Source organism: Ctenocephalides felis, unplaced genomic scaffold (genome assembly GCF_003426905.1).
Source record: "Ctenocephalides felis isolate EL2017-DRISC unplaced genomic scaffold, ASM342690v1 CF-g0.4_SCAFFOLD_00845, whole genome shotgun sequence".
In the NCBI taxonomy this organism is placed as follows: Eukaryota; Metazoa; Arthropoda; class Insecta; order Siphonaptera; family Pulicidae; genus Ctenocephalides; species Ctenocephalides felis.
Genome location: NW_020536999.1, coordinates 55,523,001 through 55,538,019, shown reverse-complemented (window position 1 = coordinate 55,538,019; position 15,019 = coordinate 55,523,001). Strand labels below are relative to the sequence as shown.

At 28.7% G+C, this 15,019-nt stretch overlaps 1 protein-coding gene across 1 annotated transcript; it reads left to right on the top strand.

Moving 5' to 3' along the window:
* Positions 1-3,307: 3,307 nt before the first annotated feature.
* On the top strand, positions 3,308-13,053 carry LOC113386085 (putative polypeptide N-acetylgalactosaminyltransferase 9). Its single transcript, XM_026623894.1, has 10 exons — positions 3,308-3,350; positions 3,695-3,794; positions 3,952-4,121; positions 4,892-5,106; positions 5,182-5,385; positions 5,506-5,715; positions 6,838-7,020; positions 8,505-8,615; positions 10,830-10,958; positions 12,600-13,053. The coding sequence occupies exons 1-10, from the start codon at positions 3,308-3,310 to the stop codon at positions 12,741-12,743; spliced, it is 1,509 nt and encodes a 502-aa protein (XP_026479679.1). The 3' UTR covers positions 12,744-13,053.
* The last annotated feature ends 1,966 nt before the right edge of the window (positions 13,054-15,019 follow it).

The window sequence follows — 15,019 nt, the reverse complement described above, 5'->3', positions numbered from 1 at the left end:
TACTAATATCAAAAAAGGTTGGTTAACCACTGAGTTTCCCTGTAGATGAAAATAACACGTTACGAGTTTATTGTACATTACGAGTGAAACACGTAGTTTGCTGTTAAGAACAGAATAATATATTTATTTTTTTGTTCAATGTAGAAATGTTTACGAATTGTGTGCAGATCCATTTTGACACTTTTTTATCCAATAAAAATACATTTGAATATGTGTATATAAATGTTAGTTTCTATTTTTTATTCATTTTCTATAAAGTTTCGAACAACTGCTAGTTTCAATATTAGTTTTTCATGTTATGTTTTAAGTTCACACATTTCCAAAATAATAAAATGGCATTTTATGACCTATTCGATAGATTTACCATCTATCTGTTTATTTATATAAAAATGTAATTAAATCAAATATGTTAATGTACCTTATTACTGTTTTTGCTTGCTGTAAACCCTTTATTATAGTACATTATTAACTTCCCAAAGAAGAAGTTTATACTTTCATATAAAAATCCGATTCGCTAATTTTGTTTTCTTGACGTTTCAAGTTATCCTGAATGGAATGAGACCAAATTTGGAAAACGTATGTATGTGTGTGTGGACAGATTTTTATCCGTAAATCGACCTTTTCTCAAAAACGGCTGGACCGCTTTCAAAAATTTAAAAGCCATTCGATGTATCTCGATGACGACTATGTCAATTTTGTGCGACTATCGGCCAAGCCGTTTCTTTATAAGCAGCAGAAAAGTGAAAAAATTTTCGTCCACGTTTTAGCCCGCAATACTGAATCGATTTTGAAAATTCAAAAACCGTTCAAAAGATATTGGTTGTGAATCGTGCTGATTAGTTTATGGTAGAGATCGGCCGGGCCGTTCTCTTGTAATAAAGTGTTCAAAACATTTTTTTCGGCAATTTTTATGAATTTCTTTTGACGGTAGATACCATAGTTTTATAGATCATACTAAAATATTACGGCCATACGACAAGTCGATTATTTAATCGGTAGATATTCATAGGTCTAGGCCAGTGGGGTTCAGATCAGCGACAAGAAATTTAAGAAATACACGATAGTGGATCACAACACTTTTTTGTTAATATCTATGTTTTTTATTATTTTAAAATCAATTAATTAATGTTTAAACTTGTATTTGAATCTTTACTTTGAATGTTCAATACTAAACACAAGTACAAATAAAAAAATTAAAAAAACGCTAAATAGGGCAAAGCCTAAGGTGTTCACGACACAAACAAGTTTGGGAACCTATGGTCTAGAGACGATATAATAAATCAAATAAGTGCTTGCAAGTATATGTGCTTATACGTAATATTGCTCATGATCGACAAAACCATTTCTACCTTCGTTAAATTTCGAAATATTTATTTTTAAATTGGTTTCAAGTATTATATGTGTTTCTTGCATTTTATATTACCTGCTACATAATAACTGAATAATACTTACCTACTACATATATAATAAATATTATTGTTTATAAAGAATATAGTGTCGGTTTGAATATATAATACATTTTCTAGATGAGCATACATCACCCTGAAAATTTTGATGAAGGGTTCATGTATCTACGTTTCTGTATATATATATATATATATATATATATATATGTATATATATATATATATATATATATATGTATGTATGTATGTATGTATGTATGTATCGTTATAGTTGGTTTACATATAGTTGTCTCTCTATTCAGCCGTGAAATTGTTTCGTGTTTGTCTTTCGAGCTTTGCCATCCCATTATATATGGGTACGTACTGGCTAGTTTATAGCGCTCGCGTGCCTGTTACTTTATAAATATATTCGATATCATGATATTATATCGTATATCATCATAATCTATAACATATTGCCGAGTATATGTTTGATTTTGTAAGCTTTGAATGTTTACAATATTTGATCAAAGATTCATTTCCATCGAATGTTTGCTTTGAGTTTAAAATCGCATATTCTGTACGAGAATGCGAAATCAGTTGATTATCCGATACGTGAGGCAGAAGATATTTTAATATATCTTTTTTTTATTGAAATATGTAGTACCTAAAATGAGTAGATATTCGTTTAGCGAGATATTTTTTAATAATTTGTTTTTCACGTTATACAAGTTTTTTATGGGTTGAGTTGGGAGATTTTTTGCTCAAAAGCCAAGCCAGTGCACACACATACATATACAAATATATATATATATATATATATATACTAGCTGTAACCGTTCACGCTTTGCCATAATTTAGATTAAATTAAAAAGTTAAACATATATGTGTATTTGTTACATTTAGTTTAGCGTTACTACTATCTGTTCAACAATTTGCCTACGAATTTACCTATCAACTTGTTAATCAATCTACCATTTTACCGCCTTACCAATTAACATCAACCTATTTATCTATCGACTTGTTTATCAATACACCATTTTGCCTGTCAACCAATTTACCTGCTTTCAAATTTACCTGTCATCCCGTTCTAAATGTTTACCAATTAACCTGTTCAATAATTTACCTATTAAACAATTTACCTGTTTAACAATTTGTCTATTAATTTACCTATCAACCTGTTTATTAATCTACCATTTTACCGGACTACAAATTTACCTGTCATCCCGTTCTACATATCTACCAATTAACCTGTCAACCTGTTTGTTTGACTACATATTCGTCTATCTACCTGTTCTCCTCTCTACCATTTTGCATATCCTCCAATTTACCTGTCCACCAGTTTACCTTTATAAATTCTCTAATTCACCTTATTTATTTATGCACTATAAAAAGAATTAAAGCTAAAATTGATTCTACGTTTTAGTTAGAAAACGTATGTATCTGAAAAAGAAAAGGGCTGTTTTTAGGCTTTTCACAGCAATCATTCGATTTTTTCTCGCTGTGAGAACCATCCTTGGATTTCAACGAACATTTAAAAAAAAATTGACCAAATTGGTCCGGGCATTGTTGAGTTATGCGCTTTACCAACACATTTTGCGATTCATTTTCATATTATAGATATAAATATGTTAAGGCGGATCGATTTGAAAGTCGCACATATGATTTTTGGATACTAGGGATCAAAATCAGATACTTTCCTAAAGAAACCATACCTCTAAAATGAATTTTGATGTCTCGTGCATTTACCTATAAATAAGGGTTTAATTTTGAAAATTTTTGTTTTAGCCCATTTAGAGTGCCCCAATCGCAACCAAATTTATGACCGACCCCCACTAACTGTGGAACCGATCTATTCATGCCCATGGTTTACCCCCTGATACTCTTAGAGGCCCCCCATACAAAAATTGCTTAGCTTTAACATGACTAAAATTTTATCAACTATATTATTTGCTGATGATATTAGTATGTTTCTTGCTAAAATATTTTTTATCTCAATTTACCATTTATGCAGTAGCCAAAACCAAGTTCTGTGCAGTAGTTTTAGGTTGCATACAATTTGAATAAAAATATAAGACACATGTAAAAATATGTAGTAACCAAGTGATGGAATTGGTTAATGCTGTAATTGATAATTAGTAATTGGTTAACGATATTTGGTAAAGGTTGTAAATGAAGAGAGTCCATGTCCATGAAGTTCTTCTCGATCTCCTAAGCTAAAAATGTAAGTTTCTTCAAAAACTTTGTTCAAAAGAATACTCTTTGTCCAATATGATTAAGATCCGGTTTTCTATCATAACTATTTTCAGTAAAGCTTCCTCCTCATCTTCCAATTTTTGCTATACTTTCTCATCGTTACCTTGTCGGTCAATTCTTGTCCAGTACCATTTACCTCTTGGCATATAACATGTATGCATGAATTCTTAGTTTCATAGACAACTTGATGAACCATCTTTTTATTGTACAATACATACATTGTAAATTTTTATACAATACGTGCGTATGTATATCTTTGTATGTTTATTTATTATTTAAATTTTACCTATTGATTACCTGTTTTTTTCAGGTGCAAGGAACCAGGACGCTACAGGACAGATCTTCCTGCTACTTCAGTCATTATTTGCTTCCATAATGAAGCTTGGACGGTTTTGCTGCGAACTGTGCATTCAGTCCTGGACAGATCTCCAGAAAGACTGATCAAAGAAATTATTCTAGTCGACGATTTCTCAGATATGCGTAAGTATATATATATATATATATATATATATATATATATATATATATGATACAGTATATTATATTGATTCAATATCACAATAAATTAGTCATAATCAACGAACAAAGAGAAAGAAGTAGCTTCTCTTTGGCCAAAGCAGAAGTTTCTATTCCTTATTAAACAAATTTTATACAATATTGAAGTTCAAATAAAATTCATTGATAGATATTAATATAATACATGATGCAATAAGATAATATTAAGGCATTTCTTAGTTAAAATAAAAAAATACTATAGCTTACCTGATATAATCATACTAATTCAGGAGTAACAAATTCAGATTAACAGCAAAGAATCTTGATTGCATCATTATTATTCATATATTGAATTGAAGGTTATTACCAAAATAATTCATCATTCATTATATATCCGTATATTCAAATTTGAAGAATTGAGCTTACATTCCAAAATTGCATCAGTTATTTTGAAAATGTTGTAAAATAATCTGAAGATAGACATCTAACACATTTGTAGTTATGCATGGTTTTAAGCACTATGGTAAATAAACCAATTCTTTTGAAATGGTGCCTTAAAAGATCAATTCTGATGAATTGAATCTGGAAAAATGTTGGTTAAGAATAAACAAGCAATATTCCAACGTACAATCCAAAGTCTATTTATTAGCATGTAATTAGCAAAATTAAAATACTTTACGTATTCTACGAATATGTTTATCAAGATAAGAGTATATAACAAATAATAAAGAAAATTATAATTCTTCTTTACCCAGCTCATACAAAACAGCAACTGGATGACTATATGACTAATTATCCAAAAGTGAAAATAGTACGTGCCAAGAAACGTGAAGGTTTAATTCGAGCTCGTCTCCTTGGAGCCAAATATGCCACTGCACCAGTTCTCACCTATTTGGATTCTCACTGTGAATGCACTACAGGATGGTTGGAACCATTACTTGATCGGATTGCTAGAAATTCAACCACGGTGGTAAGTAGAAGAAAATTATATTGGAATATTTTTATGTGAAATATTATTGACAAATGTGAATTTCATTTAATGTAGGTGTGTCCGGTGATCGATGTTATTGACGACACCACATTAGAATACCATTGGCGTGACTCTAGTGGTGTCAATGTTGGTGGATTTGACTGGACGCTCCAATTCAACTGGCATGTGGTACCCGAACGGGAGCGACGGAAGCATAGCAACACTGCAGAACCCGTTTGGAGCCCTACCATGGCCGGGGGATTGTTTAGCATAGATAAGGTATAAATAATTAAAAAAATATTAAGTATTTAATCATTTACATAATTATCAAATTGTTCAACTAAATATTCTTAGATGAATATATACAAAGCCCTTAATAATTTTATTACCTTTATCCAGGCCTTTTTTGAAAGACTAGGAACCTATGACAGTGGTTTCGATATTTGGGGAGGTGAAAACTTAGAATTGTCCTTCAAAACGTGGATGTGCGGTGGAACACTGGAAATTGTGCCATGCTCGCATGTTGGTCACATCTTCAGGAAAAGGTCGCCATATAAATGGCGAACTGGAGTCAATGTGCTGAAAAGAAACTCAGTCAGACTTGCAGAGGTAAAAAATTATAAAAAAGAAAAAAGAGTGTGCGTAAGGTTCACACGCGATTGAAGTAAAACTTATTTGCTACTGTACAAGATGGCATTTGAGTAAAACTAAATACATCATATAACAATTTTGAATAATGTTTATTAGTAATGTGGTAACACTCGTGATGCACACATTTATTAGTGTAAACCATTATACTCATTTATATAATGATACATTATGAATTATACATCTATAATAGCATTAAAAATATGTATAATATTTGAAAACAATAATGTAATTCATCGTCATGCTTCAGATATGACATGATCGGTTTGTCATTGTATTAGCATTTGGAAATGAACCTTTATTAGAGAAATGAAGTAGTTGCTAATTAATAACTTTTATAATTCACACAGTGGATTATGTTAAACAACGCCTAAACAAATATTGTTTTCGCAACTTCACTCATCATGCTCATCAATTATGTTTGAAGAACTGCATGTAATTAAAATTAACATACATGCATTAACTGCTTGGGTTTTTTTTACTTTTTCGCTGGCGATATAATCTCATTCTTTGAACAGCTGTAATATTTGTCTTGCTTAAAAAATAATTTCTATTTTAATAACTTCAAAGATTTATAGAAACTACGAATAATATAGAAGTAATTTCAATCAATAAACTTACGTTTAGTACACGGCATAACTGTATAATTTGTTTTATTATTTTTAACGAACAAGGTAAAATATTCTTCTGATTCAGGCAGTACGATTGTCCTACGATGCAACTTTAAAATGTTTATTTATCTGTGCCGACTTCCTTGTTGATATCAGTACGCATACAACGTTGATGCCGGTACGCATACAACTACAGATCTCTATTCACATACGCGATGACTAATCACAATCGACCTGTATAGAAATGATATCATCGAGAGCGAATGACGAATCATTGGCACTCGACTCTTATCTTATCTTATCTGCCGTAACGCACTTCCGTTGCATTTGTAGGGATTTACACCCTAATCGCGTCTAAAGAAGTTCTCTTTCAAAAATACTTTCATAGGATAATGTTTACTGCAAATTTATGTCCATGTTGTAGATGAATTATTTATTCAATTTCATAAATAAAAATTTGATTTTTTTTTAGGTATGGTTAGACGATTACGCCAAGTATTACTACCAGCGAATTGGTAATGACAAAGGTGATTATGGAGATGTCAGTGAAAGGAAAAGATTACGTGAACGACTTGGGTGCAAACCATTCAAATGGTATCTGGATACAGTATTTCCTGAAATGTTCATTCCAGGCGAAGCAATTGCTAATGGCGAGGTCAGTTTATTACTTTTTATACAGTGGAATTTTTAGACATTAAAAATTTTACTTACGTTAGGAAGTACAGAAATTTTAGTCAATCAATGCAGTAGATATAAATTCAAATATTTATTCCGTATAATAGTAAATATAACATCCGAACGTTATCACATTCCATCGACAGGACTTGTTTAGTTCTTTCTTGTTATTGATTTTATTTTATTATTGGATTGCTGAATTAAAATACAATTTTCCATGATATATGAAGAATATTATAAATAATTATAAAAAAGGGCATCATTCAAAATTATGCAAAGTAATTGTTGAATTGAGTAAAAGTATATCACATAAGCTATGTACTGTAATAATTACTTCCAGACATTGAAATATGAATGTTTTTTTTTTTAATTTTTGAGAGATTATTCATTATTATGATATGTATTTAAAGATTATTTAATTAGTACAGTCTAGGGAATGCAATACCAGTATATATTTTTTCGGTATGTATTTTTACCGGTATTTATTCCAAAAATACCGGTATTTTCGGTATTTTTACATAAGCGCTATTTGATACATAATACCCTAAAGTTTAAATTTCTCAGAACAAATTTATCTTTAAATTTTATAATCGCATAAACAGCTATATCTTCAAGTGATTCTATAAGATAAACAAATGTCAAATATTATATCAACTCGTCATTAAACTGAATTTTTATTGCTTTCCAAAGGGCTTTATATCGTGTTACAATAAATAGAATTGGACTGATAGTTAATAATGTTTGTTTCATCTTTTGCAAAAATGTAACGGTTTTTTAAGTGATATTTGCGCCAAAATATTTTATATCATACAGATTACCCCTGCCTAATCTTTAGTTTTTTCTAACTTTATACATAATAATTATGATAATTACTAAATATTTTTGCTTCTTATTACAATTATAAAATAGTATTTTTCGAAAATGTTTCAAAGTTTGAAAATACTATAGAAGCATCACATTGTTTTGAATAACAATACTCAACAATTATAATAACTTATCATTTATCTCGACGAAGAATCAGATCTTAAATTAGTGTAGAAAAATTATTTTTTTAAAATATTGGAGATTATAATAATGTAATATGATCTTTTATGATTTTTTGGTCTTTTTTACTCATAAGTTTGTTTTTGGTGAAAAGTACTCAATATACTCGATAGTGATAATGAATTAATTAAATTGCATATACTTTTGTTAAATTATTATTTAAAAAAATGAACTTATAGTTTTATTTTATTGTTTAGTTGAATATAGTTGACATATTTTTATATTTGTACTAGTAACTTTCAATTTTGTTTACGTTTGTTTAAGATAATAAAAATACCGGTAATTTACCGGTATTCCGGTTTTAAAATGAAAAATTACCGAACTACCGGTATTGAAATTTTCCATCGGTATTGCATTCCCTAGTACAGTCTATATCACATCTTCTATTTATCCAATTATAAAACTAATAAAACTATTTAGATCCGTAATCTCGGGTATGGTGGCAAAACATGTTTAGATTCTCCTGCAAGAAGAGTTGATATGCACAAGGCAGTCGGTCTGTATCCTTGTCACAGACAAGGAGGAAACCAGGTACCAAAAAAACCAATGACAAGCTAAATGGGATTATGTTCTGAAGATGCCATCCTATACCAAAATATTTTTTTTGTTAGTGTTTAGTTACGAATGCAGCTGCACCAATATGTGTTATTTGTCTATTAGTAATAACATTTTTTGCAGGTTGATAACGTAGTATAGAGATCACATAGTTTGTGTTTTGCCACACATTAGATTTCATGTCACCACCAACAAGATTCCTTCTGAATGAAGGGATCTTGTATACACATTATTGGTTATTATGTGCACATGCTTAATTTTGTTATCATTGTAATTGTAGTTTTATTCACTTGTTGTTGTTTTTTTCCCATTATGTGTTGTTTCTTGCACTGCACGAACGTTCTGATACGTAGATAGCGAACATCTGGTCAGACATGTGTCTCGACTCTGCTTGCAAACGTGCAGACCTGCACAAGCCGGCTGGTTTATGGCCTTGCCACGGCGAAGGAGGCAACCAGGTAACAAGCACTAGGATGTCTTTGTAGGGTGGTAGATCGTTTTTATTATTGAAGACGATGATGTAACATTCCTAACTGGTGTGAGGTGCAATTTATAAAGGTGGTGGTGGTGATTAATATTTTAATATGGAAGAGGAAAAGGGGTGTATATTAGTGTTTGGTATATTGTCATATTTAATAAAAATATGTGTATGGTTTAGTGTTTAAATAGATTAGTGTAATTGTGAATAAAATTTTACCCTATTAATTTTTATATGCTGAATAATCATCTCTTGTAGTATTGCCCAGAAACCAAGTGGGCAAAATCTCATTGAAATTGCATCACTAAACTAAGTGGTTGCTGAAACCATTGGTATGATTGGTATGAAAATTTCGACTACTTTAAAAGTATTTTGAAATACTTAAATTATTTTAAAAGTATTGAGTAAAATTTTTAAAAAAAATCGGAACTAAAATTTTTAAATAATTATGAAATTTTAGAAACTAAAAATTTGAAAATATTCAATAACTCTAAAAAGTTCTATGGTCTACTAATTTCTCGGAATATTTAAATCATTGTGATATTTATGTAAAATTTGCAAAAATTATGATTCGATTCGAGAAACAATAATTATCAAATTTGTAATCCATGTTTTAATTTCACGACGGTTTTGTATTTAGAAAACAATATTTATTGTCCAATATATCAATGCTTAAATATTTGTTAAAATTTTGTATTTTATTTCAATTCAATATAAATCTAACAAAAATTATTCATTTTAGCTTAATTTTTATAAGCTTTTTACGACATGGAACTTAAAATTTAGTAAACAATAATTACTTTTTAATTGTTAATGTGAATTGATAATTAAAAAGTATGTTCGTAGGGAGCTCTTTATTCTTATTTTTTCCAAAAACATTAGATATATCTTGATCGTACTTAATTTATATAAAAAGATAGATAAATTTGTTATAAATTTTCACAAGCCAATCATAAATCAGGCAGAAAAGGCAGATTGGTAGAGTATTTTCAAAATATTCAAAACTCAATGCTATTAACATTTCAGCTAAAAAATTTATAGAAATCAAAAATTTTAAGAAGCATGTGTATTATTAAAAAAATATATAATGTGTATGTAAATTTATATGTTAGTTATAAAATCATTTTTGTTTGTTCTTGTATGTCTGCTTATGTTCCTTTTAGTGTAGCTAATGAAAAAACACATATTTTTATTAGTATGCATAATTTTTTCAAACTTACAACAGTAATTAATTTAATATAATAGGTTATTCAGAACATAATCTCATTAAGTATAATAAAATAATATAGGCATGCTTAATATTATTAATATTGACCATAATTTGATTTATGGGGTTTGAAGTTGTAATTTAATAAAGTATAGCGCAAGAATGTATATGAAAAGTAGCTTAAATATTGTAATTATCAATTAAATTAACATTTTTTTAAAATACATATCCAAAATATATTTTCAAATTTTCAATATCTTCTGTATAAATATATTAGTATAATATTGTATAAAAAGTAAAGCTGTAACATTAATTAATATTCGATTATAATTTTATACCTTACTTGTTATATATGTTTAATAATTCTTGTTCATTGTTTTCCTTAACAAATCGTCAAAAAGAACATATAATATTAAAAATATAGTTTTGAGATTCTTGTGTTATACACATACAATTTAGATTAATAAATAATTTTAATATTTTATTTTTTGCACCATCCTTCTAGTATTGGATGTTAAGTAAATCAGGCGAGATTCGAAGGGACGACGCCTGTCTGGACTATGCTGGTCAAGATGTGATATTATATCAGTGCCATGGTTCGAAGGGCAACCAAATGTGGACCTACAACGATGAGGTGAGTGCAGATTACTGAATTATTTTTAAACAAAATAATTGATTAAGTGTTAATTCTTAGTAAAGCAATTAGTGTTAGGAGTTACAAACTTCTCGAAGGAGAAGTTTGTTTTTGCGAGAAAATACGATTTTCTATTTCTATGTTTTTTCCGCGTTTCATTTTGAATCGAAGAGAACAAATTTGGGAAAAATATGTGTATGTGTGTGTTTGTGTATGTGAGCCGATTTTTGACCTTTAGTCGACGTTTTATTAAAATTAAATAACAAATAAAATTATTACTTTTGCAGCAAAATTATTCAAATGATAAAAAATCTAACTATTTTTTATAAACCGTAAAAAAATTTTAATGCGGTTCAGGTTGCTTTTGGATTATCTTGATATTAAGTTCCAATTGCAGAGATTGTAAATATTTTTTAAATATTTAATCTAACTTTATTTCAATGTTGTTAATTAAAAAGTTAGACTTCTGATACGATCGGCTGAACCGTTTCTTCAGAATTAGCAGTAAAGTGCGAAATTTTTCATCCAAGTGTTAGCTTAAAATCCTGAATCATATTAAAAATTCATAAACTATTAGTTTAGGTTTATTTAAATGGTAGAATTTGTTAAGGTTATTAAGAAAAAATAATTGTTAATATTATTAAATAATTGTTAAATACTATTTTTCAAAGTTTTTGATCAAATAGGAAAACACCAAGGAGTTTCATCAATTACGGTTTTCTGAAGTGTAGTATTTGTTAGTCAAGAGACAACTAAACATAAATTCAAAGAACACGTTTCAGAGGTTTTTGAGCATTTTGGCATACCTCAGTAAAAATTGATGTGTGTATGTGTGTGTGTGCGTATGTATGTCGACGATTTTGGGCGTACGGATTATCCGATTTGAATGGTTAAAAAAACATTCGATTTCTATTGATGAGGACACGTGTTGAATAGTTTTTGAGGAAGACAGGTCCAGCGGCTTCGAAGATATGAAACAAAAAGTGCTAAAAATATCCGTTTTTAAGAGAACGGATCAACCGATTTGAATAATTCAAAAAACAGTCGATTCGTAATGATGGGGAAATGTTTCGTAATGATGATTAGATTTTGGCAAAGGCAGGTCGAGCCGTTTCGGAGATACGGGGCCAAATGTGCAAAAAATGGCAGTTTTTGAGAGAACTTTGCATCCGATTTTATTGTATGTCGCATACACTACTAGTTTTGAATTTTTTGCGCTAACGAAGACTTTTAGGGTTCGATTGAAAACTCAAATTGAATCGGTATTTAACTTGAATGTACGATGTTTAGTTAATCTTTAATTCAATTATCCTTGGTCGTCTAATTAAATTCTGAATTAAATTAAATTCTAAGATTTGATAGATGATTTCGACAGAGTTAAGACAAATACAATTTTTTTTGGGATATAATTGAACTCAAAATATATTAGTTAATAAATATGGCTGTTTTTAAGGAATCTCTTAAAAGAGAGCGCCAATTGCTTAAAGTAAACCTTTATTGCTTAAATAGGTTGATTCTCTATCAATCTCCTGTTCGAAGAATCAGCAATTAATAAGACTAAAAGCATTTTGGTGGCAAATATAAGTTTTAGCATTAACATTAATAAGTATTTATAATGATTAGTATTTTTTTTACTTTTAGACCAATCAAATAAAACACGGAAGCAGCGAAAAGTGTTTGGCCATTAGTGAAACAAAACAAAAACTTTTAATGGAGGATTGCGACAATGCAGCAGCAAGGCAAAAGTGGACTTTAGAAAATTACGATCCGTCCAAAAAACTCTAATAGGTAAAGAATAAAGATAATAAAAGAAAAAAATAAAATCCTCAATAAATATAATGATATATAGTCAATTTGTATCTAAGTATTACATTTTTATACAACGGTACAAGCACATGGTGCGAGACGTGTAAAGTAATTAATTAGTGTACATATCTTGTATTGATTGTTTTAATAGTAGCAATATTTTCTATCATTTTAATTTATATTCAATACTTATCACTGTTGTTTACCTAAGTTTTTTACATATTTCATGTTTATGTGCTTTATAAAATTTGATGACTTGTTTTATATTTCATTAATAAAAATTAGCTGCCGAACGAATTTCAATTATATTAAAATGATTGAAAAGTTTGCACTGGGTTTAATAAATTATATACCTGGATGTGCAGAAGTATCCAATATATTTATAATATTTTATATATATTTGTAAAGAAATGTGCTCATTTCTATATGATTCCTGTTGCATAGAGTATATTGTCAATGAAGATTACTAACTTCGTACGTATCAAAAAAGAATAAGCTATTTTTAATTATAATATTTTAAACAGGTCTGATGGTTTTAAAAATTCATCTATTACTTTTTATCTATTCTTTATATTATTACCATCATGGACTTGGCTTGCTGGACAGCGGATTTGCATTTAAAAATTAATTCAAATTTGATACATCTGGGCAGATCTATTCTCTTGATACTATGAGTTATTATATTAAATTAATTGTTTAATTAAAAATTAATCTTAATAATGTGCGTTAAGGGGCACAACTAGTGTAAAATTTTCAAAAAATTGAATTTTCAATTTTTCCATATTTTGATAGGTTATACCTTTAAAAATAACATACCAAAATTTTAAATCGATATCTTAAATAGTTTTTGAGTCACAGCCATTTAAAGAGTATATATAGTATATAGTATAACGATCATTTAATCTTTAAACGCGTTTTTCTCGAAACAGCATTTTCCGAATTTGCTGCAACGATTACTCAAAAATAAATGATCCGATCACTATCATTTTTTTTTTACATGTTCTATCTATAGTTCTGCTTAAATTAACTATCGATTTTTTGATCGGATCAAGAATCAAATTTTGGCAGTCCAAAAACAACCAAAATTTTGGGTAAAATTCGACTTTTTTTTAAAAAAACGCCGTCATTTTGTCAATTTTTGATTTTTTCCTTTATCGTAGGTCATTTTACAGACAATATTATCTAGTTTAACGAGATTTTTTTTTTAATTTCATCCACGTAGAAGGCCGGAATCACTGCAGCAGTGAAGGGCCTTTTTTTATCGCGCCGTTGGAGATCGACGATAACTTAAAAAATATGTAATGTTTTTCTTCAAAAATTTTACTATATATTCTTAAAACATGTATAAATATATTCCTAAAATTTTGAAATGATTAATGAAGTAGTTATTTTAATATAAATTCCCCAAAATCACCTTTTTTTAGGCGGTTACACTAGTTGTGCCCCTCAAGTAAAATATCAGTTCACTCTTGGTCAAAGGTTTGTTTTTTTTTATTTCTGCTGTCCAGTAGTACAGGCCTATAAATACTTAACATAACTCTATAATATTTACTTGCCTAATAAGAAGTTTGATGTAATTATTAAATCTAGTGGGCATTATACATATATTTAAGAAAATTGTAAATAGCATTGTTATATACATAAACATAGATATGAAATTATAACTAATCATGATTAATAGTCGGTTGCTTAATCGAACTCATTAGATCTAACTTTTGTACAAAGTACTTTAACTATATATCATAATTAAATAGAAAATCTGTAACTTGACAATCAAAGTTACAAAATAATATTTACCATGCTATTGAATGGTTTTGTAAATAATAAGCAACAATGCCGATCGTTTAATGATTTATTTTTAAAACTAATTTTATTAAAATAATTATGGGACGAATAGAATACGGATACATTTTTTTATTCAATATGGTTTTAACAATATGCGCCGCATTTAAGTCTTTTTATAATAAATGTGTAAATGCAACAATGATTTAAAAAAAATTTAGATTAAGTTAATCAATTAATATTATTATTACTAAACATATGAGGTATATTTTTAATATACATTTATTGCAAACGAATATATCATATCAGTAACTAAAAAAAGAAATTTATATTTTTTTCCAGGATTTTGTATAATTTAAGCTAATATTTTGTACGGGGGTAGACCGAAATAATCGTTGATAATGTGCCAACATTACCGTCCATATTTTTGTTCAACATTTTATGATCTTCACAATTTTTGTATTTCTTCGTGG

What these genes read in the sequence shown, in the direction of transcription:
- LOC113386085 (XM_026623894.1), top strand. Translation starts at nt 3,308, where the DNA reads ATGACTAAAATTTTATCAACTATATTATTTGCTGATGATATTA. An exon ending in ATTATTTGCTGATGATATTA is followed by an intron (nt 3,351 to 3,694) that starts GTATGTTTCTTG and finishes AACTATTTTCAG; the next exon opens with TAAAGCTTCCTCCTCATCTT. An exon ending in ACTCAGTCAGACTTGCAGAG is followed by an intron (nt 5,716 to 6,837) that starts GTAAAAAATTAT and finishes ATTTTTTTTTAG; the next exon opens with GTATGGTTAGACGATTACGC.